Raw genomic sequence first — 26,899 nt, forward strand, 5'->3', positions numbered from 1 at the left:
GATACATATATCTTTCAAGTTTCTAACTATGAGCTACATACAATAATAGCTGTTTAAGTATTTGTTTAAGTATTTGCTTGTAACTTGTGTTATTTACTCATTCTATTTACTCATCTAGCACAAAAAATGATGCCAACTTATTACAGATTATTCTTATTGCCTTCTGGTTCTCATAATTTGTATCTTTTAGTTCGTATCTTTTGGTTTTGCTACAACTTTGTTACCATAAACTAGTTGACTTCTTCACCTGAGTTATGTATGTTCCTTCATTTATCAGCGGGATACTCTGTTTTTTCTAATAAACTTTGAACTAAGGAATATAAGTACAAAATACAATTGACATAAGGTTGCCATGACTTTACATTCAAGGAGTTCCAGAGGCAATCTTCTCCAAATCGGACTTGACCTGGCTACACAGAGCTTGTGTATTAAATAAAACGAACATAACCCGAGTTAACTAACCCTCCACCAGCACTATATATACACATATATCCATATAGTCAAGGATCAGGATGCGGAAGGTGCAGGTCCTAGTGCAGACGCGCGATGGCCGGAAGACCGTCTACGAGGTGGATCGCTTTGGAACGGTGGGCAATCTGAAGACGCGGATTGGACGCGCCATGTCCGTGCCCATGGGCTTCAGTCGGCTGTCGTACAAGGGTCGCGTGCTGGCCAATCAGAGTGTGCTGGAGAATGTGGGCGCCAACAAGATGTCCACCCTGGATCTCAGCTGGGAGCCGGTCGTCCTAACGCCCAAGCAGATAAGCGAAAAGGAGAGCGACTGCGGCAAGATCGAGGGCTATGGCCAGATGGTCAGAACTGGTGGCCTCATGCAGACATTGGGCAGTTTCCAGGATGCGGATGCCGTACCAACAACGGATGGCTCCAGTCCGCGGCATCTGAACGCGGATGATGAGCTGGAGGAGGAGCTGGAGGATCAGGACACGAACTGCCCATCTTCCGATGGACTCGATTTCTTTTCCATTCAGCCGAGCTTCAAGAAATCCAATGACTTACTGGCCAAAGGCCAACGAGAGATGGCGCCATTGGAGACACCAGAGTCACCAGAGACACCAGAGACACCAGAGACACCAGAGACACCAGAGACACCAGAGCCACCAGAGACACCAATGACACCAATGACACCAGTGACACCAGTGACACCAGTGACACCAGAGACACCAGAGACACCAGTGACACCAGTGACACCAGAGCCACCAGAGCCACTGAATCTGGCCAAGAATGTGGAGAAATGTGGCGCAACCAAGGCGCCCGTTCACAAGAAGAAGGGCAAGAAGAACCGCAAAAAGAAGTAGACCGTTGAATATTTTGATTTCTTGATTGTCAATTCGAAATTGCCTCGAAAGCAAGCGATTTTCAACCTTTGATTTGAAATCTAAATTTGCGTTAACAGCAAAACTAATAAAACAAAACCCTCGATAGCTCGAATTCTTCAGTCAATTTTTATGTACCTTGTATAGCATTTCTATATAATTGAAATTTAGTTAATACCACCACAATTTGTGAATCATTTAAAGCAAATCCATTTCATAGCCTAAATTGTTTACACTCGAAAGAAATAATTAACGACTAATGGCATGGCCAATGCCATAACAATTTCTCAAAATTTATGAATTATTTATGGACTGCATTGTGCGATGGCCTGCGATCTGAGAAATGCCAAAAAATAAACGAAACAACTGCGAGAACGTAGCCACTTAACTCAAAATAATTGTAAACAGTGCGGCAAACGAAAATCAAGGAAAACCATTTCAACCATTTCAACCATTTCAACCATTAACCATTAACGAGCAGTTCCGTAAATCCTGGCCGCAACTGGATGCGTAGATTTACAATTATACTCGTATCGCATCGCATCGTATCGCATAGAAGGCGTAAACAAATCGCTTCACTTGGAGATCCCGTATACCACGTACATACATATATGTACCAGGTACTACACACTATATACAGGGTATGGAGGGTATATATGGGTGTGCATGTACACTGGTATACCGCTAATTGAATGGCCGTGGCTGATGAAAAGCAGACGCACCGGTTTAAATGGGCTCTTTCACTTTGATCGGTCCAGTTTCCCAGTTTCCCGGACTTCTCCACATTCTAATGGCCAACAGACGCCATTTTCGTGGAGCTGCGGCACCTCTGCCCATCTCACTCCCTCTCGCTGTGGCCTCCACTACACTGAGCGCAAAAAATATACCATCCTTATTATATACATATACATATAAATATCATGGAATATATTATAACTACAGCTAAAATAGTGATTTTTTAGTAGTAAGTAATATATGTTTTTCAACCTCTCAGTTCCCTAGTTTAATAAACATTAAATTGGTATTAATAAATATATTTATAACCTAAAGTAAGCTAACTAATTAACCTTTTAAAAACTTTAAATTTTTCATGTATTTTTAAGTGTGTAAATCATTTTCTCCGTGAACCTTTTCGCCGTCTTAATATTCCGTTTTCCTTTTTACGGTTTATTTAGTGTCGAGGTTATGGCGCAATTTGTATTTATGGCCAGCAGCACCACCACCACCACCACCACCACCATCGGCTGCACTGCAGCATTGAGCAGAGCACCGCGGTATCCACGAGCACCACCAGCAGCCAGCAGCCAGCACCACCATGTGGCCACCATTGGCAGTCCAATTAAAAGCGCTTTCCAAATGAGGCACATGACTCAGGTCAGCCGCCCACTCCGCGGACCACGCCCACTGCTCGGCGCCCCCCGGCAGAAGTAAACAAAACGCGGGATCACCTGCTCCTCCTCCTCCTGCTCCTACTCCTCTTGCTCCTCCTCCTCCTCCTGCTCCTCCTCCCCCTGCTCCTGCTCCTCCTCCAGCTCCTCTTTATGGTCAGAGGCCACGCCCCGCCAAGAAAAAGAGAGAAGGAGAGAGGATCTTGTAAACAGTGAGGCAGAAATTAGTGAAAAGCGCCGCGAGTACAGTAAACCATGCCGCCTAAAGGATAGTTCTAAATAAAGTCTATTTATTTAACATATTATTATAATCAAATATTATAATCAAAATAAGTTAGTAAAATATAAATATGTAGTGAGTACAAAGTAACTAAAAAATGAGATGCATTTTTGGTAGATGGTTTCATATTCACCAAGCACTAAGCCTCACTGTGGCCACATCTGGTGAATGCCTGGCGGGGCACCCTACGCTCAGTTCTGTGCGGCATACGAGTGCTCCTCGGAGTGCACCCATCCACAGAGTACAACACATGTCGGTGCTATCCAAGGAGGAGAAGGAGGAGGAGATAGAGGAGAAGGAGGAGGAGATAGAGGAGGAGAAGGAGGAGGAGATAGAGGAGAAGGAGGAGGAGGTGGCGGCTCACTGTGCGGCGATTGGTGGATCGATTGGTGTGGCTGTTGGGTCTAAATTTGGATGCTGCGCCCGGCGATTGGTGGACGGCTTCTGGGGGAGATGGCACAGCGTGCGATCTCGGGCGTGCGATCTCGAGAATCTCGAGAATCTCGAGAGGCTGTGGTGCAGCTGGCCAGCGGCGGAGGCATCTCTCATTCGGCGGACCAGCGCTTGACGGAACGGATGTGTGCGTGATCGGTGTTCTAGGCATCCATTAGATTGTATCTGAACAGAACGGATCAGATATTGGTGCATCCGCGAGATACAAACAGATAAACAGATAAACAGATACTAGATACTAGATACGGATAATCAGTTCGCACTTGGCCGGAAGAAGGTGGCAATTGAGACAACTCAACGCTTTCTGCCCGCCGATTTAGATGGCAAACAAATAAAAGAAGTTCAATTCAATCAATCAGCTAACAGCAAATCAAAAAAACAGCAAAACAAAAACAAAAAAAGAAAAAGTTCTACGAAATTTTCGCCAGTCAACGCGTTCGGGCCATAAAAACAATTCAAAGTGGCCAAGAAAAATAAAAAATTGAATAAATAAAAATAGGGAAAAAGAAAAAGAGAATTCATTTGATTTTTCATTCGATTCTCGAACTCGATCTCGATTTCGTTCTCGTTCTCGTTTCTGATTGACAACTGCGACTGCGAAAGGTGGCGTTGGATTTTCGCACCTCCATATAGAGACTACTACTATTTTTTTTGCAGTGCACAGTGAGTGATAGAGTGATAGAGTGATAGAGTGATTGTGTGTGGGTGCAATAAGCAAATTTGACAACTGCGCGAAAAACGTTCGAGATCAAAACAGCAAAACAGCGCAGAGGGAAAACAAATCAAACTGAGCGATAAATGGAATAAATGCGATTTCCTTTCTTCCACTTTGAGCAATCGCTTTATACTTAACCATATATCCATTGCTATACACGATATATCCTACCATCGATTCCCATTGCGATGACGCACCTGATGGGCCCCACTGAGTGCGCCAGCGCCATGATGAGCACCTCCATGCAGTTCCTGGACACCAGCCTGGCCACCAGTGACTACAACTGCTACGCCAACGACTACTGGACATCGCCGTACATGGGCGGCGGACTCAGTCCCATGAAGCAGATCGAAGGTGAGTCCACACCTGGCTAACTGGCTGGCTGGCTGGCTGGCCACCAGCTGGAGAGGATTGGGGGGCACCTCTTCAGATATATTCAGATTTATTTTACAAAATACCCTGTTCTAAAGTTCAACTACTTCTTTTCATTTTTGGTTGCTATTAATCTTGGCGCATATCTAAAAGATTTCAATAGATACTCTCTGTATATCTAAACTATATAGAACTTCTTAAATTAGTTATTTATCAATTTATTTATCAATTTATTTAACAATTTATTTATCAATTTTTGTATCAATTTATTTAACAATTTATATATCAACTTATTTATCAATTTTTTTAACAATTTATTTATCAATTTATTTAACAATTTTTTTATCAATTTATTTATCAATTTATTTATCAATTTATTTAACAATTTATTTATCAATTTATTTATCAATTTATTCATCAATTTATTTAACAATTTATATATCAACTTATTTATCAATTTATTTATCAAATTACTCAAATAATTAGAACTCAAAGTTAAAATCAGCCATGAAAACCACTCTTAAATATATCCAATTATATTTGCACAACTATCAAGTATTAGTTGCTATCTAAAGCATTTACAAAGTCTTATTTTCCATTTGATTGTTTTATATTTTGTTTGCTGTTCAATTTGTTGAGTTATTTGAGCTGCAGAGCTGAGTTTTGGTATTTCCCATTGGCATTGAATACATTTTCCATATCATTTGTCTGCCTGCAAGTGACCCAGAAAACTGAAATGAAATAAAATCCGTTTCCGATGGAGCAATTAGCAAAATACACCGAGCATGGCACAAATAAATAGCGGCGGCACAAATAACAAGAAGTCTGAAAAACTGAAAAGCTGAGAAGTCTGAAAAACTGAAAACCAAAAAACCAAAAAACCAGAAAACCAGAGAACCAGAAAACCCAATCAATTAGCTCAGAATTCCCGGATCCCCGAGATTTCAAGTGGCATTTCTCCCGTTTTTGTTGTTGTTTGATGTTGTGTGTACTGTGTGACAGAAAAACGATTTGTTGTGCCAAACGTTAATTGATTTTAGAATTCATTCGTGCAGCGCAAAATGCCTGAAAAAAACACAAAAAATCAACAAAAAAAATAGTAGCAAAAAGGGGAAGCATTTAGCGATAAAAAGGCGACCTGTCATGGGTCATTCGCGGCATTGGCATTGGCAATACTCGCAACTCTGCAACTTTGCAACACCGCGAACACCGAGACGGTGACAATTAATTGCAGTACATCCCATCCCATCAGATCATCCCATACCACACCATACCATACCATACGATCCTATAGGCATCCCCCGAAAAGGGGAGATCCTAAATTTAGAGCAGGCAACTCAATCAGCAGCCGCCGCGCAGAGACGCCTCTTTTATAATTGGACATGTTGTCCCATTTGCCCGAAACTCGAAACTCGCAACTTGCAACACGCAACTTGCAACATAAAAAGTCGGCTCATTATACGGCGCATTATGTGATATTACATCAAGTGATATTACAAGACTCCTTTAATTCATAACTCAGAAATAAGAACTCAGAACTCAGAACTGAGAACTAAGAATTCAGAATTGAAAACTCAGAACTCAGAAGTAAAAACTCAGAACTGAAAACTCAGAAGTAAGAACTCAAAACTCAGAAGTTTGCGCCTGCGTGGCGTCTACGTGTTGCTTCTGCCCCATTTCCCCATTTAAATCGCATAAATCACATTAAATATGAAATTAGCAAATCCCAGCGGCTATATATAAAACCCATTCACTTGCCGTAGAATGTGTACGCGGTACGTGTTTGATTTATAGTCGCATATTCAACGCCCATTTGTCCGGAATATGCGAATAGCGACTTGAATTGAGATCTCTTCATTATTTATTAGTTTCAATTTTCATTGAGTTAACTGACTTAATCAGTATATCAGTATACTTTGCGTATCAAATTCACACTTCTATTAAACTTCTATTAGGAAGTTAAAACTTTAAGTTGAATGCTTGAGGTTGAACCCTTTAAGTTGAATGCTTGTAGTTGAACACTTTAAGTTGAAGGCTTGAAGTTGAACCCTTTAAGTTGACTGCTTGTAGTTGAACACTTTAAGTTGAAGGCTTGAAGTTGAACCCTTTAAGTTGACTGCTTGTAGTTGAACACTTTAAGTTAAAGGCTTGAACTTGAACCTTTTATGTTGAACCCTTTAAGTTGAACCCTTTCAGTTGAACACTTTAAGTTGAATGCTTGAAGTTAAACCAAAGACATTAAAATATTATATTATTTTATTATAATGACTTTGGTTGAACCCTTTAGGCTGAACGCTTTAAGTTGAACCCTTTAAGTTGACCCCCTAAGTTGAACACCTTAAGTTGAATGCTTTAGGTTGAATACCTTAAGTTGAATGCCTCCTAAAACTTAACCGCCACTTAAACACAAACTCACTGGTTCACTGCAGCCTGCATCCAGACGGCTGGCAAGGATCGCAGCTCGTACAAGCCGCTGGAGCAGATCGACGCCAAGTTGGCGGACATCGAGACGCACAGTACAGGCAGCACTGGCACCGCGAACAGCAGCAGCAGCAGCAACAGTAGTCTCTCCGGCGGCAATGGCATCTCGAATGCCAGTTGCCAGGAACAGACGTCGCACGATTATGCCGGCGGCAACAGTGAAGCCTCGATGGCGCAAACCAACACAGCCACAGCGACAGGAGTCAGTTCATCGGCGGCAGCCAAGAAGTTCAAGGGGCAGCACAAAAAAGACAGCAACCACACAGCGGAGAACAGCGGTACAGTGAAGCCCAACAGCCACAGCATCGGCAAAGGGGTAAGTTCAACTGAGAAATACAAATACTGAATGACTTAAAGTATGCTTTTGCGCTGGGCATCAAGGAAGCGGAGCCAGTGCATCCATCGCTGGCCCAGGCCATCGTGGTGCTGGAGACGAAGGCGCTGTGGGATCAGTTCCACGCCCAGGGCACCGAGATGATCATCACCAAGACGGGCCGTCGCATGTTCCCCACCTTTCAGGTGAGGATCGGCGGCCTCGATCCGCACGCCACCTACATCTGCATGATGGACTTTGTGCCCATGGACGACAAGCGCTATCGCTACGCCTTTCACAAGTGAGTAAATACCCTGGAATCGCTTCGATCTAATTACCATCATTCCAATGTCCACTTCATCCTACGCAGCTCCTGCTGGGTGGTGGCTGGCAAGGCGGATCCCATTTCGCCGCCCAGGATCCATGTGCATCCCGACTCCCCGGCCGCCGGCTCAAATTGGATGAAGCAGATCGTGTCCTTTGACAAGCTGAAGCTCACCAACAACCAGCTGGACGAGAATGGTCATGTGAGTGCCCTCAGCTCCTCGCTCTCTATTCATTTATATATATTATTTATTATCCTATTTTATTGTTTTCATTTGTGCCATAAATTGGCTGTATTTCCTATGCACTTGCAGATCATTCTGAACTCAATGCACCGCTACCAGCCGCGTTTCCATCTGGTGTATCTGCCGCCGAAGAACGCGTCCCTGGATGAGAACGAGCACTCCAGCCACTTTCGCACCTTCATCTTTCCGGAAACGAGCTTTACGGCCGTAACTGCCTACCAGAACCAGCGGGTGAGCTCTAGATATTCACTGCTTCCAATGGGAAATGGTCACTTTCAAATCAGAGATGCAGAGTTGGCTCATCTTGTGGTTTTCATAGGGTATAAAGGGTATACTAGTTTGGAGTATATATATTCTTCATCAGAATCACTCATCTGATCAATGATCTGGCCATGTCCGTCTGTCTGTCCGTTCGTCTGTCCGTTTGTCTGTCCGTATGGCTGTCCGTTTGTCTGTCCGTTTGGCTGTCCGTTTGGCTGTCCGTTTGGCTGTCCGTTTGGCTGTCCGTCCGTATGAACGTCGAGATCCCAGGAACTATAGAAGCTAGAGAGTTGAGATTAAGCACACAGTTTCCAGAGACATAGTTTGTTGAATCCTCTTGCTGAGTAACGGGTATCAGATAATCGCTCTTGTTTTTCTTCGATATTATCAAAAGCCATCTGTGTGTTTCGTTGACTTGCCCCATTCCCATTAATTGCCCAATGCAATTCCACTCGGCATTCGACTGAATCATTCCCTGGCATTTTCGTGGCATTCCTTGGCATTTCTTGGCATTTCTTGGCATTTCTTGGCATTCCAAACGGCAAGAGGCCGCGACCATTTTGTGCCATTTCGGCCTTATTGTTTATGTTTTTCCCATAATTTATAACAAACGGCGGCCAAAGCTCGGAACCCCATTCCACTGCGAACCGAAACAGTAGCACAAATACATTTGATTGTATGTGGGAAGAGCGTGTGCTCGACCAGGCAGATACCCTATACTAAATGATGATGAAAACCCTTTAGATTCCGCGTAAAATCATGAAAGTAAAGCTACTACTTTTCACTGGATATTCCCACGTTTTTCAAGGTTTTCAAAGGTTTTCCTTGGAAAAATCCACACAGAGCTCAGGTGCGCAGTGTTAGAGGTGCCTTGGTATCAGTTGTGCAGGTGAACCTCGTATCTAATCGCAAGTTGGATGCCGAAGTGGGGGAACTCGCCATATTTGTCTTGCGTATAATTCATAATTCCAAACAGCGCTGGCAAAAGGGGGGGGAGGTGGGTGGAAATGGCTAAAAATATAGCTGAGACATGGTCGGGAAAGTATTTAAATTATTTATGTGCTCAATGTGGGTGTTAACACTTTTTCCAGCCGCCCTCGAATTTATCGCAAATCATTTTCACGGAATGCCGATGCCGCAGTTGTAAACATCTTCTATTCTTCCTTTCTCTCTCTAATTTGTTGAGCATTTAATTTATTAGTTTGGCTTGCATTTGTTTGGCTTACTTCGCAGTGCAATAAAAATAATACAAATAATATAAATATTTTCCAACATTTTTTTGCTGGCCATCTTGCAGGTGACACAGCTGAAGATCTCCAGCAATCCATTCGCCAAAGGCTTTCGGGATGATGGCACCAACGATGTGTAAGTAGATTCAATTATATATTATTTTACATAATATTTTAGACATTTTTTTGAGCCATTTTTGTTAATGTACTATATCTATGAAACTATTAAATTGTGTGCCAATTGTTATGTTGCTTCATTTGTCAGCGAAAAAGTGTCACAGGAATTTTATGCATTTATCTCAAACATTGTGAAACTAGATACAAAAACATGTGCTTGAATTTGTCCCAGATTTTTTGACACACGCAATTAAAAGTGTACATAACATAATAATAGATAGTATAAATAGTATTAACAAAAATGCAGCAGGTGACTTTGGTTCGCTTGAAAGCCAACAAGAATATACATATAAACTAAACAAATGCGAGTAGTATAAATTTGAATATGAAATAATAATAACAAATGATAGACAAATTGACCCACTTTCGAATGACGGCAATCTTGAGAGTCCCAAAAACTTGAGATACCAACCCAAACCCCAGAAGTCCAAGTGGAACTAGACATCTAGACATTCGGTCGACGTGCGGCGGCATAGAGATTCCCGGAAAATATTGAAAATCTGTAAATAACGCAGCCATAACTCAAAAAACAAAAGAACTTCAAAATGCCGAGGATGTCGAGCTGCAATGCAAATGAAAATCGAATGAAATGAAATGAGTTGGTAGTGGGTATTGGGTATGAGATATATGGATATGAATGTGGAAATGGGACTACTGAAGATGATGGTGATGGGAGGACTGACAGATGTGCCGGCGGCATAAACAATTTTTTTTGGGGGGCTTTTCATATTTGTCGAACTGCAGGCCTCGACTTTTGTAGCATAGTGTAAACAAATCGACACTACGCGCGATTCCCAATTTTGTTTACGATCGTGAGGCGTGCTTAGGGAACTTGTTTATTGCGCCCAATACTTCAAATCATTTTCAGTTTCAGTTTTGTATTTTTTTTTGTACCAAACTTGCAAAGCATTGTTTGGCTTATGCTTTTCGGCCTGGTTATGTTACTAATATTTATAATATTTCCCATTTCTGAGAGGTATAAATTTAAGCTATTCTATTAACATTCATGTAGTTTGTAATTTAGTTACATATATAGATATTCCTATAAAGTAGCATTTTTTTTGCCATTGCAGCACCACTGGCGCTGGCAGCAGCATGTCCTCCATGAGCCACGAAAGCCAGGCGCGCATGAAGCAGCAACAGCAACAGCAGCAGCAGCAGCAACTGCAGCAGCAACAACAGCAGCAACTCAAGGAGCGAACATCAGCAGTAGCCAGCAACTTTAGCCTGAGTTGCAGCGAACTGGCCATTGAGCAGCAGCAGCAGCAGCAGCAACAGGGCGTCCTGCAGCTGCCGGCCACGCCCTCCAGCAGCTCCACCTCCGGCAACTCACCCGACCTGCTGGGCTACCAGATGGAGCAGCAACTGCAGCAGCAGCAGCAGCAGCAACACCAGCAGCAGCAACATCAGTCCCAGCAGCAACATCTCCACCAGCAACAGCAGGCGAACCATGGCAACCATGGCAACCAGCAGCAATCGCTGCTCCTGCAGAGCCAGAATCACACGCAGTATGGCAGCTACCATCAGCATGCGTACCAGGCACAGGTGCAGCCGCATCCCCTCACGCCGCACTCCAGCAGCTCCGCATCCCCGCCAGCCACTGCTGCAGCAGGTGCAGCAACAGCAGCATCAGTAGCAACAGCAGCAGCAACAGCAGCATCAGCAGCAGCAGCATCAGCAGCAGCGGGAGCAGGAGCAGGAGCAGGTGCCACATCAGCCACTCAGGTGATGACTGCGGCGAACATCTACTCGAGCATTGGACAGCCGTATGCCCAGGAGCAGAGCAACTTCGGCGCCATCTACCATCACAATGCGGCTGCTGCTGCCGCCGCCCACTATCACCATGGTCATGCCCATGGCCACGCCCACAGTCACGCCCACGGCCACGCCCATGGGCCGTATGCCAGCGCCTACGACAAGCTGAAGGTGTCGCGTCATGCGGCAGCAGCCGCCTATGGAATGGGCGCCACCTATCCAAGTTTCTACGGATCGGCGGCCCATCACCAGATGATGCGGCCCAATAGCTACATCGACCTGGTGCCGCGCTAGGTGGGATTGGGATTGGGATTGGGAATGGGAATGGGAGTCTGGAAACTGGAACATGTTCAGCTAGGAATTTCTAAGCAATTAACACTTAACTTGCCTGTAAAAATGATGATTAAATGAAAATACTCTACACTTAGACTACGCCAACATAGCCAAAGCTATAAAATCTCAAGCCAAAGATTCGTTCTAAAATCAAGAATCTATTTCCACAGCATCTAGTTGCCATATATTATTCAACAATTATTGAAAAGCCTTTAATGTTGCAACATTCACTACAGAAACCAAAAAAACTAAGTTTAAGCCATGCAAAAAAAGAACAGGAATTATTTTTTAGTAATCACTTCAAATGCCTTAAAATTTAAACTTTAGTTCGAGGAATCTTATTCTTGATTTTAGAATTCAATTTGTTGGATTTCAAGTATTAGCAGCCAGAAAACCAAATATAAATGCAACAAGTATTACAAGTATTTCTACACCAAAACAAAATTACCATTACAAGTAAACAATTTTTTTTTTAATTTAGGCTGTAACTTAATCGATTTGTGTGAAACAGCAACATGAATTCATGTGAGCTGTAAATGTAGTGTAATTTTAATATACATTTTTTTGCTTAACACTTTAGTTAATGTTTTTTTTTTTATCTATGTAAATAGAAGTACATATGTCGCTACATTTAAGAACTGCAACAGTTTCAAGCAATAAAAGCAATGGAAATTAAAACCGAAAGTCAAACAAAAAGAAAAACAGATGCATAAATTAACCAAACGAAACGGAATTTCATTTCAAGATTTCAAAATGGACGAAGTCAATTGGGAAATGGAAATGCCACGGGGGAAAAGCGATTATCCATTTACCATTTTGTTTATGCCATATAGCACTTTATCTCCATCTCACTCAGCCGAACGTTTTTCCGCCCGATTTCCCGAGTTTTCCGTCTCTGTTTAAACAAACTGTGCCGCGGTTTTAATTGAGATAAACCAACGAAAGAGCAGCGCGGAAAACGGGCTGGAAAATGCCTTGGAAAATGGGGAAAAGGAGGAGCTGTACCTCCAAAAATGCACAAGTATCCATATATATCCTAAGATCTGAAGTTTGTCTTTTAGAAAGTTTCTTAAAACACAAAACATTCAAAGTATTTCGCTTTTTTGCATAGATAACACTTTTTAAAGATACTTTTAGAGGATTAAAAACCTTTAAAATTAGGCAGATTGTATAGTGAGTTTTTTTTGGAGAATGTTTAGTGAAATCATAGAGAATTTATGGAGAAAAGCTACATGGAGATTGGGGAGAAAGAGAGGGGGAGAAGAGAAGGGTAGAGAGATAGTCGCATCGAGAAAAAGGAAGCCATAAAATCGTATCTTGCATTTTCCAGCGCTTTGATTTCCCAGCGACTCCTCGTTTTGTTATCATTGCGGGTCCAACGACCCCCGAAATGAGTTTTCCACTTTTTCCACACCCCGATAAGTTTTTCCAACCCCCCCTCATCTTCACCCCTCCCCCTGCCGACGATTGACAAGCCGTTTGGATCGCAAGCCAATGGCACATCGATCCATCCATGGATCCATATCCATGTATATAGATATCTTATACAACTGGCAGGCCATCGATCCACTGGACATGGATTTGATTGGCAAATGGGGCATTTGAGTTGGCTATGGGCTGTCATGCGCCATTATTTAGAGGGTAGATAAAAGTCGACGTATTAATTGGCCTTTGCCAGGTGTTTTTTCGCCACTTTATTCCTCATTATTCATTTACTTGAATAGCAAGCTTTTGTTTTATTATTTTATTTATTATTTATTTATCTGCATACTAAGCTATTTTATTATTATTTATTTATCTGCATACTAAGCTATTTTATTATTAATTATTTATCTGCATACTAAGCTATTTTATTATTATGTATTTATCTGCATACTAAGCTATTTTATTATTATGTATTTATCTGCATACTAAGCTATTTTATTATTATGTATTTATCTGCATACTAAGCTATTTTATTATTATTTATTTATCTGCATACTAAGCTATTTTATTATTATGTATTTACCTGCATACCAAGCTATTGAGTTTTTTATGAGCTGCCTAAGCATTTTGATTAGAAATTGCTAGCCTGGCAACGAATCAAGTTTTGATTGATCACAGGTACTTTTAAGACTACTCATCCTTTAGTGTGCTTTGTATATTAGATGTATCTTTGAAATGATACCTTTTCCCACTAAACTCTGTCCTATATGACACCATACCATATCATATCGTATCGTATCCATGCCCATGCCCAAATACCCCGACCCACAAATATCCGTCGACGGCGACACATCTGTTTGTTCTCGTGCGTTGTTTTTTCAGTGTGAAAATTGAATGCAAGTGATGAGAAATTTATGTTCTACTTGGTCGCCGCTCCACGGCGAATTGCATGCCAATTTGTTCTTATTTATGGCAACATGGGCTCTTATGCAGCTATGCCAGCAGCTATGCGACTATATCTACTACCAGATAGTATGTATTTGGTGTTATTAAATTCTAGACATGCTGCTCTTTGAAGCTGTGGCCCTTTTCGTGCATTGCCCACTTTCCTAAAACACACAGATATTATAGGATATTAGTATGGGATATTAGTACTCGAGTGGCGGCTGGCCAAAGTTCACAATGCCGTACAATTAATTTTAGGGAACTCGCATCGTGTCACAATTTCCGTGTGACTAATGAATGTCGCATTTGATGGCTTGTCACAGTTTTTTTCCTTTTTTCTTTTTGGATATTCGACTGGGGCGTGTGAAGTTGAGTTTTCAGTTAGTCAGTTTTTCAGTTTTTCACTTTTTCTGGGACAGGTTAAACGTGAAACGTCGAACGAGTGACGTTACTAATGATAAGAAGGCCATGTGTCGCATGCTCCGCTGAATGTTCCAATCGATTAACTATATCTACACGGATATATATTCAATACATAGTTTCTTTTTCAGTTTCAGCTCACTTTAAACTTAAACAACATATATGAAACTATGAAAAGCCCGAAAGAAGGTATATCGAACTGAGTGATTCACCTGCATTCCAGTGATTCAATCACACATTTTAAAGTACACAAGTGACTAAGTTCAACCAGCTAAGAACTGACTAATGTGTTCCAACGATGAATTGCTCTCTACAGGGTGTCACCTGATACCCTGTATATGCGCAAGACAAGGCCCAGCCATTCAGTTCAACCTGCAAAATAGGCACTCTTCATTTATGACTATCGCCTCTTTTATTTTTTTGTAACTTTTTGGTTAACTGATAAGTGGCATACTATGACGTACAATATCGCGTATAAGCGATGCCCCGACTTATATGCAGTGCTATCATTATGTGGTGATAATGGCCCATGGTTGGGGTGGACCGGATAAATTAGGGTGGCATTGCTGCGGGGACACTGGCCACTTGAAGTGCCATGAAATATGGCTGGCAGGGCGAAGGGATCGCCTTGCTGCCACTGTAAAGTGAATGCTTTGAATATTTATTGTTGCCCGGCGCTGTGGTAGGTCCACTCTAGACACACACACCCCCACACACCCACACACACCAGCACACACACATCTGTGACATTTGTTGCTGGGCTGTAGGTGTGTCGCCTGTCGTTTCCATCACTCGCCTGGTGTCGAATTGCTCGCTTTCCGCAGGAGACACTCTAAAAAACTGCGAAAGATGCACGTAGTTTAGTCTAAAAAATTAATAAATACCCTAGAAATTGATAAATAGTTTGACAGCCTTATTGTTAATTTAAATAAAATTAAAATACAATTGAAATAAAATTAAAGTCAAATAAAAATCAAGTTGAAATCAAGTTGAAATCAAAATAAAATCAAATTAGAATAAACATAGAATCAAATGAAAATCAAATAAAAATCAAGTTGAAATCATATTAGAATAAAAATAAAATCAAATAAAAATCAAATAAAAATTAAATTAAAATCAAATTAAAATCAAATTAAAATCAAATTAAAATCAAATAAAAATCAAATAAAAATCAAATTAAAATCAAAATAAAATCAAATTAAAATCATATTAAAATTCATTTTTATTAAAGCCCAATTAACCCAAGTAAAAAGTTAAAACGCCGCATTTTGCGCACCTTAATTTATTTGAAATGAAATTGTGCTTCAACTTTTGCATTGCCAACCAGGATTTAAAAACCAAGCAGGCATTAATAATATAATAATTAAAGTATTGTATATAATATAAGCATTTTCTCAGTGCCGTTTTGAAACAGTATGTGTTTGTTGTCATTTGTGGACTTTCTGGATTTTCGATACAAAAACGGGGCGCATCCGTGGCTAATCGCTTTGAAAGTGAAACCGTGTTTATGTTGTTGCCTACAATTTTCCGCTCTACGAGTTTTCCTCCTTGGATTTCCTGCTTTTCCGCCTAGCTGTTGTTGTTGTTGTTGTTGTTACTGTTGCTCGACACTTGAGGCTTTGTTTATGTTTTTCATAGATAGGATATATATTTACGGGGTATTCGTCCGCAGAATGGGTTCCTTTGAAATATTTGAAATATTTCGAAAAGAAATCCATTAAAAAAATATGCGTTTATATGCATGCATGTATCTTGATAAATTTGTTTATTAAGGTGATTAAAAGTCAGTGAAATTTTTATTTTTGGTACATTTACTGCAGCAGTAGCATTTTTTGCAGGATATCAGGAGTGCGACTATTGAACTCAAGTACTGCCTTTATTTTCGCCTTCTCAAGTGGACGAGCGAGCGAACCCGAAAAAGACAGATCCAGGATGATCAGCGGAGGATGCGGCTGAGGGATTGGGATGCCTGGATGAGGAGTAGAAGCTGGAGGAGGAGAAGCTGGAGGAGAAGAAGCTGGAGGAGGAGTAGCTGCAGGAGGAGGAGGCACACGGGTCATCCCTTTTGTGGGCACGCATGCGCGACTGTCGAGTGCAATTTTGACATATTGCTGACACGCCCACAAACAAATCTTTCCGTGGATCTGTCATTGCCCCTTGATGTTCACGGAGTTCCCTTCTCCTTTTTCCCTTTTTTTTCTTTTTTTGTGGACCAGAAACTCTTCTCCTTTTTCAACTGGCGCACGTGCTCCAAAGTGCAGCGAACACTACAATGTTGCTGTCGCTTAACGAAGCGTGAAAATTATGTCATAAAATGGCATGGAAATTGGAAATTGCTGCATTTCAGTAACGAATATTGCCATATATTCCAGCAACTATTCTATCGCAGCATTGCATGCACCAACATTTGTTTAAATAAATGCATCCCAACATTTAGAATACCCCATGCGAGTGTATGGATGTGTCAAATAAATTTAACGATGCTGCTGCTGGTGCAAATTATATTTTGATGGCTTGTGACCAATTAATATTACACAATGCGTATAAAGAATTGTGTGGCGATTTATGTATACAGATATGTAGATATGTGCACATGTAAGGGCCTCTTCGATTCAGCGGAAATTGGGCGCATAATTCACAAAAATGTCGTGCCATAAAAATCGTGCGAAGAACAAGAAGAGGATATAGACGAAGGAGCCCGTTGGAGGAGGAGAGGATATAGTCGGGCGCACTTACCAAAATTAATGCCATCGATGACAACATAGCCAGCAACAATAAAAGGCAGCGGCCAAAAATAGCCACCAAAGCGAAGGGAAAATGTGAAGCAAAATGAAATGAAATGAAATGAATTGAAATGGTTTAGTATGGTTTGGTAGGGAGAAAGGGAAAATCATGAATGGAAATGGGGTTTTTTTTTTTTTTTGGGGGGGGGAGACGTGTGGGGACAATGTTGCCGCTGGCTGCACAATTATTGCCAACTGCTAACAGATTTGTGTTGGCACTGAGCAATCGAGGGGCGAAACATTTGTTTGATAATGATAATGGCCATGTTGAAGGCACACAAAAGATGCAGTTGCACTTCGGCGAAATTGAGTCATTTCCACGCGCAATTATTGCCACATGCAGCAGCGGGCTGTGTGTGAAATTGGATCATTTTCGAAGTTAAATAGCGATTGCGAGTGCCATAACCATTTGAATGACGCGCCCAAATGGCTTCCACAGCGTGTGGATTGCAAGCATCGATAGGTGTGGAACGTAATTTCAATTTCTAATTGGATAATTAGCAGCTTATACAAACGAAACTAATGTTGTGTGCTTGCTAAAAATTCTTGGAGGTGATTTTGCAGTACTTTGTTCTGCAATTGGCGTTGGAACATGGAAATTTTGGATTTTGGGCTTTTTTGTGCCTTTTTAAGTTCCGTATACAGACAAAACAAGGTTAACGAGTCAATTTAGTTAATTAGCTGCACAAATCAGTAATTATATTTGGCTGCAAAAGTATTTTTGGCCAAGTTATGACGATAAAACCCAATGCAAATAACGTATTTTTCATGTCGCCGAATTTGAAAAACGATATTTCTTGGCGCCAAACAGCTCTTGTGCTGCCAGTGCTGCCACATCCAAGCGATTGCGGTTTTTCTTGGCGCTCTGGCGGTGGGCACACTATTGTTATTAACAATTCCTTTTAACAAAAACATCCAATGAAATTGCAATAGTTCAATAAAGACAGTCTATCAACAACTGGCTTTTCAGCTAGAAAAGGCAGTGGAGAGCAGCTGGTGACCTTCACCGGAAACCGAGTAACCTGTGGAATTTACCTAATATTTAGGTTTTACTTACAATTTTTAGACAAATTATACAATTTGTGGCGCTACCAACTGGCCTAGTACGCTCCTGATGTCGGATCCACTGATAATTTGCGTTTGCGACTACTGGCGGCGATGTCATTACCACAATCGTCCAAATCGGGAAGCCGGCGACGCGTGCCCAAAATCAAAACCACTGCGGAGGCTGTGCATCCAAGTGGACGCCATCAATGGGAATTACTACCTGCGCGAGTTCCTGCACCAGAAGGTGCTGGCCCAGAGCCTCAGGCGCAACTATGGCGTTCAGCTGGTATGGTTGGAATTTGAGGCTCCGCAAGAGGACACCATTGACTACAGATTCGCCGACATGCTGGCGCACACGCTGTGGGAGCACATCGAGGTGGAGCACCTCATGTCCTGGCTGTCCACACTGGGCGGCGGATTCTCCGCCCTTGGCGAGCAGTTCGAGCGATGTGTAAGTATTATTCACAGTGCATCCACATCACATGACAGCTAATCTCAATAACCATTTTTCAGGCGGAGACAGCTGGAAAGATCTCGCTGCAGCAGTTAAAGATTGGCCTGCGACTCGGCGATCCGTTCCTGCAGGCGCGCTGCAAGCTGTACTTCAGCATTTCGCTGATCCAGCGCGGTCAGCTGCGGACGGCGAAGCATCTCATCCGCAAGCAGTACGACTTTGCGAGAAGAAACGTGGAGAAGGATGTGCGTCTGATGCGGATGTGCCTGGGCATTTGGCAGCGACTTAGCTACGAGTACGAGCAGCGAATGATGCGGAAGAGGCGCAACTGAGTTGGACTTGAAACCGCTGATTATTCCGATCAAAGAGCGAACAATTGTAAATTATATTGGGGAACACGATTCGAGTGTTCCGTGTTCCTTTCCTTTATTTTTGATAAGGAGAAAAGCAAATATTGTTTTCAATATATTTATTTAATATGTAATTGTATATACGTAAAAAATGCATTTACATTATTCATTTATTTCTCGTTTGTATTGTATATATATTTTCAACTGCCCGCTGCAAAATCAAACGTAGTTCGGAGAGGGGTTAAACTGAGATATTTCTTTTACCTAAGCGCTAAACACAAAATTATTGTTTTTATAGAAGTGACAGGGACTTGTGGGACTTGGACGTGGGATTTGGACGAATTGGACGCGGATATATTGCATGTGCATACACCTTGAAGATCGGGGGGGGATCTCGAAAAAAGGTGCCAACTGGCCAGAGAAGAAACAAAATAATGTACACAAAAACTGAAAGCCGTTAACTCGAACATTTGGATGCCGCTCGAAGATTGCTGCTCGTAAAGCTTTGTATATATTGTATTTAAATATATATATATGTGTGTGGGTGTGTGGTGTGGTGTGGCTTGATGGCGACCTACTGTGCTAGCGTGCCCATGGGATCCCAGGCGGGCAGTACAATTGGATCCATGTCAAACACGCGCAGCACATCCTCGGGCACATACTTCTTGTCCACGACCACCTCGAATCCAAACTCCCTGAACCAGTCGGCGTTCATCACCAGATAGCCCTTCTCGCCGCGATCCTCGCCCCACGAGTTCTCCACCCGCAGTTTCTGGGCAACGCCGCTCTTCTGCAATTCAAATTTAAATTTAAATTGGTTATCAAGCGCATTACATGCTGGATAGGTGGTACTCACGTCCACGGAGACGGCAGTGAAAACCATGGCATGGGTCATCGCCGATTCGCCGAAAATCAGGCGATCTGCCTTGGAGAATGTCGTTTGTATGTCGATGTCGAAGACCAGCTTGAAATCGTGGCTACAAGGATAAGCAATCGTTAATAATCAATTAGCAATATAAGCACATGAAAAGTCCGTAGACACTTACACGTCCACATCCTCGATGCCCTGCTTGGAGGCGAATCGCTTGCTGACCTCGCAGCCAAACCAAACGGCCTCGCCGGCCTTCAGCGACTTGGTGACAACGGCCAGGAGCAGCTCCACGGACTGATTGTTATACAGAACGGGTCGCCCACCAACCACGTTGCCCAGGCAGTCAACAGTGTATGCCTGATCATAGCTACTCGTCGGCCGAGGATCGGTGACCAGGCACACCTTGTCCTCCACATTGAAATGCGGCTTCACATAACGCTCATAGAACTCCAGCGAGCTGACGGGCCCGATGGACTGATAGTTCTTGCTCTTGTCGTAGTACTCCCAGGTGAAGGTCTCCGATGGAATGCCAAGGCAAATGCCCACCACCTTGTAGATCTCGGCCATCTGCTCCTGGATCTTGCAGGCGATCTCCTCCTCCGTGGGATTCTGGTCCAGCAGCACGCGCAGATTGCGGGCATACTCCCGTAGCTAAAATAGATAGTAAGCTATAGTATAGAACCAACAACAACAACTTAACATAACACTCGATTCTCACCTTGCTCTTCAGTATGGCATTCATTCGTATGCTGGACTCGCAGCTGAAGCTCTCGGGGAAGCATTTCTTTGGCATAAGGCCGTGTTTGGTTATCAGATTGACCAGCATGTCCCACTGGCCGCCATCGGAGGTGGGATCGAGGAGCAGGAAGGACACCAGCCGACCATCGACCTTCTCGCCGCGCTGTGCCGTCTTCACGATGTTGTTGAGGAAGTAGTTGCAACGCTCGATCTTGTCCCAGTAGAAGAGGAAGGCCTGCGAGAACTCGAACTCGTCCAGATTGTAGTTCTTCATGAATGGCAGGCGGATGCAGTTGAGGGCCGCAAACAGCCAGCAGCGGCCGGAGCTCCTTTGATTGGTCACCGGTTTGCCCTCCGTTTCCACCTTGTAGTTGAACACATGATTGGTGGTCTCCAGTGCCTTCCTGGACAGACACACATCAAAGGGATCCACGCGCGAGCAGACGTTCTGCGCCAACAGATTTTTCGGTTCGCTGTAGAAGTTTTTGCGCCATTTTTCCAACAATTGATTGGTGATCGCGCTGGTCTCCTCGATCCTGTGCGTCGAGTTCTTACCGCTATTAGCACTATTATTGTTGCCGACGCCAACGCCTGCACCGCCGCCGGATCCGCTGTTGTTGTCAGCTGCAAGTAAATGGGATTGGCAACGTGCGCCGGATATTGTTTGAGTTCGAACGGATTCGGTTGAATAGTACATCGCCGGCTCCTGCTGCTGCCGCATCCTGACTAGATTTGTATTCAGATTCAGATTCAGAATTGGATTCGGATACGGATTTGGATTTCGATATGTATACGTATTTGGATCTTGAGTCAGTTTCGGGGAATTGATCTTGATCTTCGTCACCGCCCGCCTCACCGACCAAACTGTAGGATCGGATTACCCAGAAAAGAAACCGAAAGCGATAATTTTGTGGTGACGGTGCAGGTTAAAGTAACAAACAAAATTTCAGAGCGGAACATTCAACAAATAACAAAACAATTTTGATAGCACAAACCGACTTACGCGATTTGTCAGGATCTGGAAATGTGTTGATTCATAATAAAATCGGTGTATAGGTGTTGTTACCAATAAAGTGAAATATATGATAGGAAAAGAAAGGCTACTTGCTTATTTTCATTTAGAAAATGTTTCCTTTTTAATTATCTATATAAATTATTCGAATTTATTTATGTAAACGACAAATACAGCTGAGCTGTTGAAAATTTTAATTGGCAATGTCATATTTTTAGCATCGTACAGATGTTTTACTTAAAAACACAAACAATTCAAATATTTTACGAGCTCTGGTGCACGATTGCCGACAAGGAGATTGGATGTGATAACAAAATTCTATGATAATGGCTCCAAACTTTCCAGAACGTTTTGCCATTATAATGTGTGCTAAAGTATACGACGTGCATCATCTTATTAACCAAAGCTTTATTTTAGGCTTACAATTAAGTTAATCCCGATAAGCAGAAATACATAGATACGATTGTGCAGATACAAACGGTATCTTAAAGATGCAAAAATGCTATCCTAACGAACCGAAATAGAACGCTTGTGACGCAATCTGTTGAAAACCTGCCAAAGATTGGGCATTACTTGCATTGTTTGCAACTTGGCCAACTTCCGGGGCTGCGCCCCAAAGCAAATGTGGGCGTGGCACAAACGCACAAAGACAGAAATGCAATGAGATGGGGCAAGAAGTAGAAAAAAACCAAAATGAACAGCTGCGTTGCGGGGCCATTAACATTGGCATAACCATTATGCACTTTGGATTCCGCATCTCTTTCACTCATCTCTTTCGCCATTTACTCAGTGTGCTTTGTGTTTATTGTTTATCTACATACATGTGTACATGCATATGTACACTTCCAGGTATTTGAAAATATGTGTGTGCAAGTGCATGCGTGTGAGTGTGGGTGATGCTGATAAGCGAAGTTGACGGGTTAAAAGCCGTTAAGAAATGCCTATTTTAAACCGTTACGTGCGAAAGAGAGGGCGATGCAATTAAGCAAAACCAGTTTAACGGGACTCGCACACACATCAGTACATATGTATGTAGCGGGTGGGGAGCGATGGGACGAAGGCAAACGAGGAAGAAAGAAGAGGCGAAGAAGAGAGAGGGCAGTCAAAGTGCCGTTTTAACAGCTTTCGCAGAAAGCCGGCACAAAAACAATCTAAACAAACCAGAAAGAAAGAAAAACAACAAAAACCTGTTTGTCCAGTTTGGCAAACCAAAAACGGGGAAGAAAAAAAAACAAACAAAAATTTGGGTGAAATTTTACTTTCGTCTGGTTTTAATTTGTTTTTGTTGCTGGGGCGTCAGCAAAACTTCCATCTCTCTCTCCCTCTTCCTCTCCTGCACACACACACACACACCCGCACAGCACAGCAACAACAAATAAAGAATGTCGCCGGAAATTAGTTTCACTTAAAAATGGTTAATTTTCACTGCAAGTAACTGCATTTTCTTCAAAACTCTTCGTTTCGTTTATAAACTTACACATATTTAATGTTTTTTCTCCTTTCTTATGTGGCTTTACACTTGTTTTGATTTTCTAAGGTTACTTTGAATTTTTTTCGATCTAAATTTGAATGCCCTTCAGTTTTCCAAACTCCTGGCAACTGCTGGCTACTGCAAACGTATTATGCGCAATTTGGTTAATTTTATTTAATTTGATTTTATTTTGGTTTGGTGTGAAGTGTTTTTTTGTTCCTAGCAGTATGACCATGCAATAATACCTGTTTTATACCATCCGGCTTTCCGAAAAATATACTTTTAATACCACATGGGATTTTAAGCATACCAAACGATAACGCATAGCAACTAATATTCCAATTTCGTAAAATTATTAACTAATAAAACATTAACACCGTTTTTATGCACATATAAATGTGCATAAATGTTCTAAAAGTATAAGCGCATTATTAATAAATACATAAACCTGTAACTGTTATATCGATCTGTTGGTCTGGCAGCGCCGTTGGACACTAGGCCTACCAAAAACCCACATGGCAACGCCCCAATCAGCTGGATCTTTTGCCGCCGCGCTCTTCTCTTCGTAAAACGTTGTGATGCAATTTTGTTGTTTTCAGGCCTAAAAGTGAAAGTTACCACTGATAAGAGGCAGTGGATTGAGACTGCAACGTAACAACGATCTGTGGCGACCGCGATCCGCGTCAGCCAGGCGACGAGGCAACCGTTTGGGACCAGCCCCCAAAAAAGCATCAGCAGTTCAATCTGCATTCCAAAGGGCGGCCGCACATGGAGCGCAGGGTCAAAGCCGCGCCAGAAAAGCAAAACCACAACCAAGATAGCACCAGCCGATGAGCGGGCATCGAGGCGTGGGCGCAGAGGTCTAACCTCAAAGCACGAGCACAATCCTCAGCATCGGCACGATACTAATCCTTGCTGTTCACTCCATTCCCATTCTCGATTCCGAAGGATTTATCGGATCCACAGCGGAATCATTTTAGCCGCAGGATGCAGCGTGTCATGCCGGCATCCTGGACCAGCGGGGGCAGCCTGCTGCCCTTTCGTGTTTCCACCACCACAAAGGTGGGCTTATTTACCTAAAGTATTAATAAAGACTTCTCACTAATCACTCTCCAAATCCGTACCAGGTTGTGCTCTTCTCACTGACCGCCGGCGTTGCTCTGATGAGCGTACTCTCCCGATTTCTTCGGCGTCGCAAGCCACCGCGTCCGCCTCGTCGGGCGAGAAAGTACACGGGTCGGCGTAACCGCAACAGCATGCGCAGTCCGAACGACCTCATCTCAATAGCTGGATCGAAGGCATCGGCCAGATCGGGCAGTCCCGTGGGCTCCACACTGGCCTACTCGGATCGCCTGTCCATGGCCTCTGGCTCGATCGGTGTTGGTGTAATGGGCGTACAAAATGCCGGTCCTGGCAGCTCGGTAGTCACCCAACTGACGGCCCAACAGTTGGGCATGATGGGCATGGAGGCACTGGACACGGTGATCAACTTTTGGGAGGATGCCCTGGCGGCACACTACTCACCCGGCGGTTTGCCCGCCCTGTTGACCACGGCGGAGGACTCCGAGTTCTGTCGTGAGATCCAAAACCTGCTGGAGATGGCCTACACGCTGCAGGAGCAGAGCGAACTGCTCTTCCTGGACCAGCGCTCGGTGCTGTTCCGCGAGGAGCATTCCATTGACGAGGCCGAGGAGGAGGCGGGCGAGACAGATGACGATCGGCGTTCGCGCAAATCCGGCAGCGTCCTCAGTCGCGCTGGTTCCGATCCGAACTTTGATTCCGCGGAGAGCTTTGCGTCCGCTCTCGACCAGGTGGCGGATCTGCGGGAGTTCGACGGCTTCATCGAGACCTCGTACGAAGAGTATCCGCTATTCCAGAGTGCCCTGAAGCACCACGATGAGTACACAGTGCCGTGTCGCACCATTCGGGCGGAATTGATGCACTGCAGCACCGATACCGAATATCTGGCCAAGCTGCACTGCGTTCGGTTGGCCTTTCAGTTCCTGTTCAAGGATCCCGCGGTGGGCCAGTGGATCTGCGATTCTGGCCGGCAGATACTCACCGATCTGCTTTGTCTGGGCGATAAGGATACCAAGGAGTTTCTTGTGGGCTACGAGGACATGGTGAACTATCTGCATGACAGCAACAACTGGCCGTGCATCCAAATGGAGCTGGAGCAGCGCAATGTCAAGGCAATGACCTTCTACGACATCTGTCTGGACTTCATTATCCTGGATTCGTTCAAAGATCTAGATGCCCCGCCTGCCAGCGTCACAGCGGTGGTCCAGAATCGCTGGCTATCCAACGGATTCAAAGAGACGGTGGGTAAACTCACCTCACTTCTAGGCCAAATGTTAATCCCTATGTGCTTTTATTTCCAGGCATTAACCACTGCCGTTTGGTCGGTGCTGAAGGCAAAGAAGCGGATGCTAAAGTTCCCCAACGGGTTCATGTCCCACTTTTACGTGATATCCGAGCAGATATCACCGCTAATGGCCTGGGGCTTCTTTGGACCCAACGAGAACCTGCGCGACATCTGCCACTACTTCCGGGAACAGCTGCTCGCCTTTCTGGGCGACATCTTCAGCTTCCAAAAGAGTCGCTTCACAACCATCGAGGAATTCTCGCAGGATGTGCTGCAGCACATGCAGACGCGCGTCAACAATATTGGCGTGAAATTTAGCCAGTAATTGGCGTTTACTTTAGCCTTCTATCCATACTTCTTGGACTCCCCTCTTTACATTTTTTTTACAAGCCCGTTTGGTTTGGTAGTTTCCCTAAGAGATGCTCCACAAGTTGACTAATTTTAAAGCCACATGCATTCAGCCACACGACACACCAAATCCACGCATCGTCATTGTATGAATAAGCTGCATTTAAGTCGCCAAAACATTTGTAAAATAAAACTGTTTACCGCCCGCTCCGAGCGTAAATCCAGCTGCAATGCCTCCAATTGTGAAGTGGTGAAGTGGATCCAGGTGACAGACACGCTGCATACCCTTTTATACTATGTTTTCCAGTGATAAATATGGTACACACACTGACAGCCACGCACAAAATATGCTACTTAAGTCGAGAATCAGACATGAACTAGTTATTTCATAACATTAAGACCATTTGTTAAAATCTTACTAAACTATACAACTTGAATGATATATCTGAGATTAATGGATATACCCATTTACTCATACTGTTTAAAAAGAAACTAATAATTTAATTAATTTTTGAGATTTTATATTCTCAAGACAATTTTTCAAACACTTTTTGAATCGGTTAAATTACTTTATTTATACCACTAGCGACCAATCGTTCCTTCGCGTGATGAAAGTTAAAAATTTAATTAGTATCCCTGATTTTTGTAAACTTACTCTGAATTAAGTGAAATATAGTGGTCAGATGCAAAGTAAAGAAAGTGCCGAAGCCTGTTCCTTTCTCAACCTATACAGGGTATCGGTAATCCAAGAAGTGGGTTGCCCACTGAAAGGTAATCTCCAGCAGACGGCAGTCTATGCCTTAGACTCTTTGTAACAGGATGCCGAAAAAGATGATATGCTCTCTTTACTAGATAATGCTGATGGGATTCCTGGTCCACTCCTGTCAGGAGCTGCTGCATCGTTTACAGATTCAAAAATATTCAAAAATAGTTGAATACGAACCTACACAGTTGAGGTTCACAGTTTCTCTTCAGCGAATCAATAAAAATGCGTATAGGCGTTTGTGTAA

The 26,899-nt window shown here is 43.1% G+C and overlaps 5 protein-coding genes across 7 annotated transcripts; 4 read left to right on the forward strand and 1 right to left on the reverse strand.

Moving 5' to 3' along the window:
- Positions 1 to 362: 362 nt before the first annotated feature.
- On the forward strand, positions 363 to 1,461 carry LOC120455267 (fibronectin-binding protein A). Its single transcript, XM_039641267.1, has one exon. The coding sequence runs from the start codon at positions 513 to 515 to the stop codon at positions 1,314 to 1,316; it is 804 nt and encodes a 267-aa protein (XP_039497201.1). The 5' UTR covers positions 363 to 512; the 3' UTR covers positions 1,317 to 1,461.
- Positions 1,462 to 3,434: 1,973 nt separating this feature from the next.
- On the forward strand, positions 3,435 to 12,351 carry LOC120456833 (T-box transcription factor TBX1). Its single transcript, XM_039643883.2, has 7 exons — positions 3,435 to 4,524; positions 6,972 to 7,339; positions 7,405 to 7,637; positions 7,707 to 7,863; positions 7,975 to 8,136; positions 9,464 to 9,531; positions 10,646 to 12,351. Exons 1-7 carry the CDS (start codon positions 4,359 to 4,361, stop codon positions 11,619 to 11,621), a joined length of 2,130 nt encoding a protein of 709 aa, XP_039499817.1. The 5' UTR covers positions 3,435 to 4,358; the 3' UTR covers positions 11,622 to 12,351.
- Positions 12,352 to 18,090: 5,739 nt separating this feature from the next.
- On the forward strand, positions 18,091 to 19,257 carry LOC120455605 (uncharacterized protein F58A4.6). Of its 2 annotated transcripts, XM_039641986.2 has the most exons (3): positions 18,098 to 18,229; positions 18,300 to 18,731; positions 18,794 to 19,257. In XM_039641986.2, exons 2-3 carry the CDS (start codon positions 18,348 to 18,350, stop codon positions 19,064 to 19,066), a joined length of 657 nt encoding a protein of 218 aa, XP_039497920.1. In that variant the 5' UTR covers positions 18,098 to 18,229; positions 18,300 to 18,347; the 3' UTR covers positions 19,067 to 19,257. The 2 variants fall into 2 exon arrangements, with proteins under 2 accessions (XP_039497919.1, XP_039497920.1); XM_039641985.2 differs by having other exon boundaries at positions 18,091 to 18,731.
- Positions 19,258 to 19,572: 315 nt separating this feature from the next.
- On the reverse strand, positions 19,573 to 23,413 carry LOC120455604 (bleomycin hydrolase). 2 transcript variants are annotated; one of them, XM_039641983.2, is made up of 5 exons: positions 23,183 to 23,413; positions 20,674 to 21,557; positions 20,131 to 20,606; positions 19,941 to 20,061; positions 19,573 to 19,874 (listed from the first exon to the last, which is right to left on the reverse strand). In XM_039641983.2, exons 1-5 carry the CDS (start codon positions 23,184 to 23,186, stop codon positions 19,659 to 19,661), a joined length of 1,701 nt encoding a protein of 566 aa, XP_039497917.1. In that variant the 5' UTR covers positions 23,187 to 23,413; the 3' UTR covers positions 19,573 to 19,658. The 2 variants fall into 2 exon arrangements, with proteins under 2 accessions (XP_039497917.1, XP_039497918.1); XM_039641984.2 differs by having other exon boundaries at positions 20,674 to 21,317; positions 23,183 to 23,412.
- A 285-nt stretch (positions 23,414 to 23,698) lies between these two features.
- LOC120456023 (mitoguardin) lies at positions 23,699 to 26,113 on the forward strand. The gene is made up of 3 exons (XM_039642588.1): positions 23,699 to 24,238; positions 24,304 to 25,497; positions 25,558 to 26,113. Exons 1-3 carry the CDS (start codon positions 24,164 to 24,166, stop codon positions 25,864 to 25,866), a joined length of 1,578 nt encoding a protein of 525 aa, XP_039498522.1. The 5' UTR covers positions 23,699 to 24,163; the 3' UTR covers positions 25,867 to 26,113.
- The last annotated feature ends 786 nt before the right edge of the window (positions 26,114 to 26,899 follow it).

Source organism: Drosophila santomea, chromosome X (genome assembly GCF_016746245.2).
Source record: "Drosophila santomea strain STO CAGO 1482 chromosome X, Prin_Dsan_1.1, whole genome shotgun sequence".
Lineage (NCBI taxonomy): Eukaryota > Metazoa > Arthropoda > Insecta > Diptera > Drosophilidae > Drosophila > Drosophila santomea.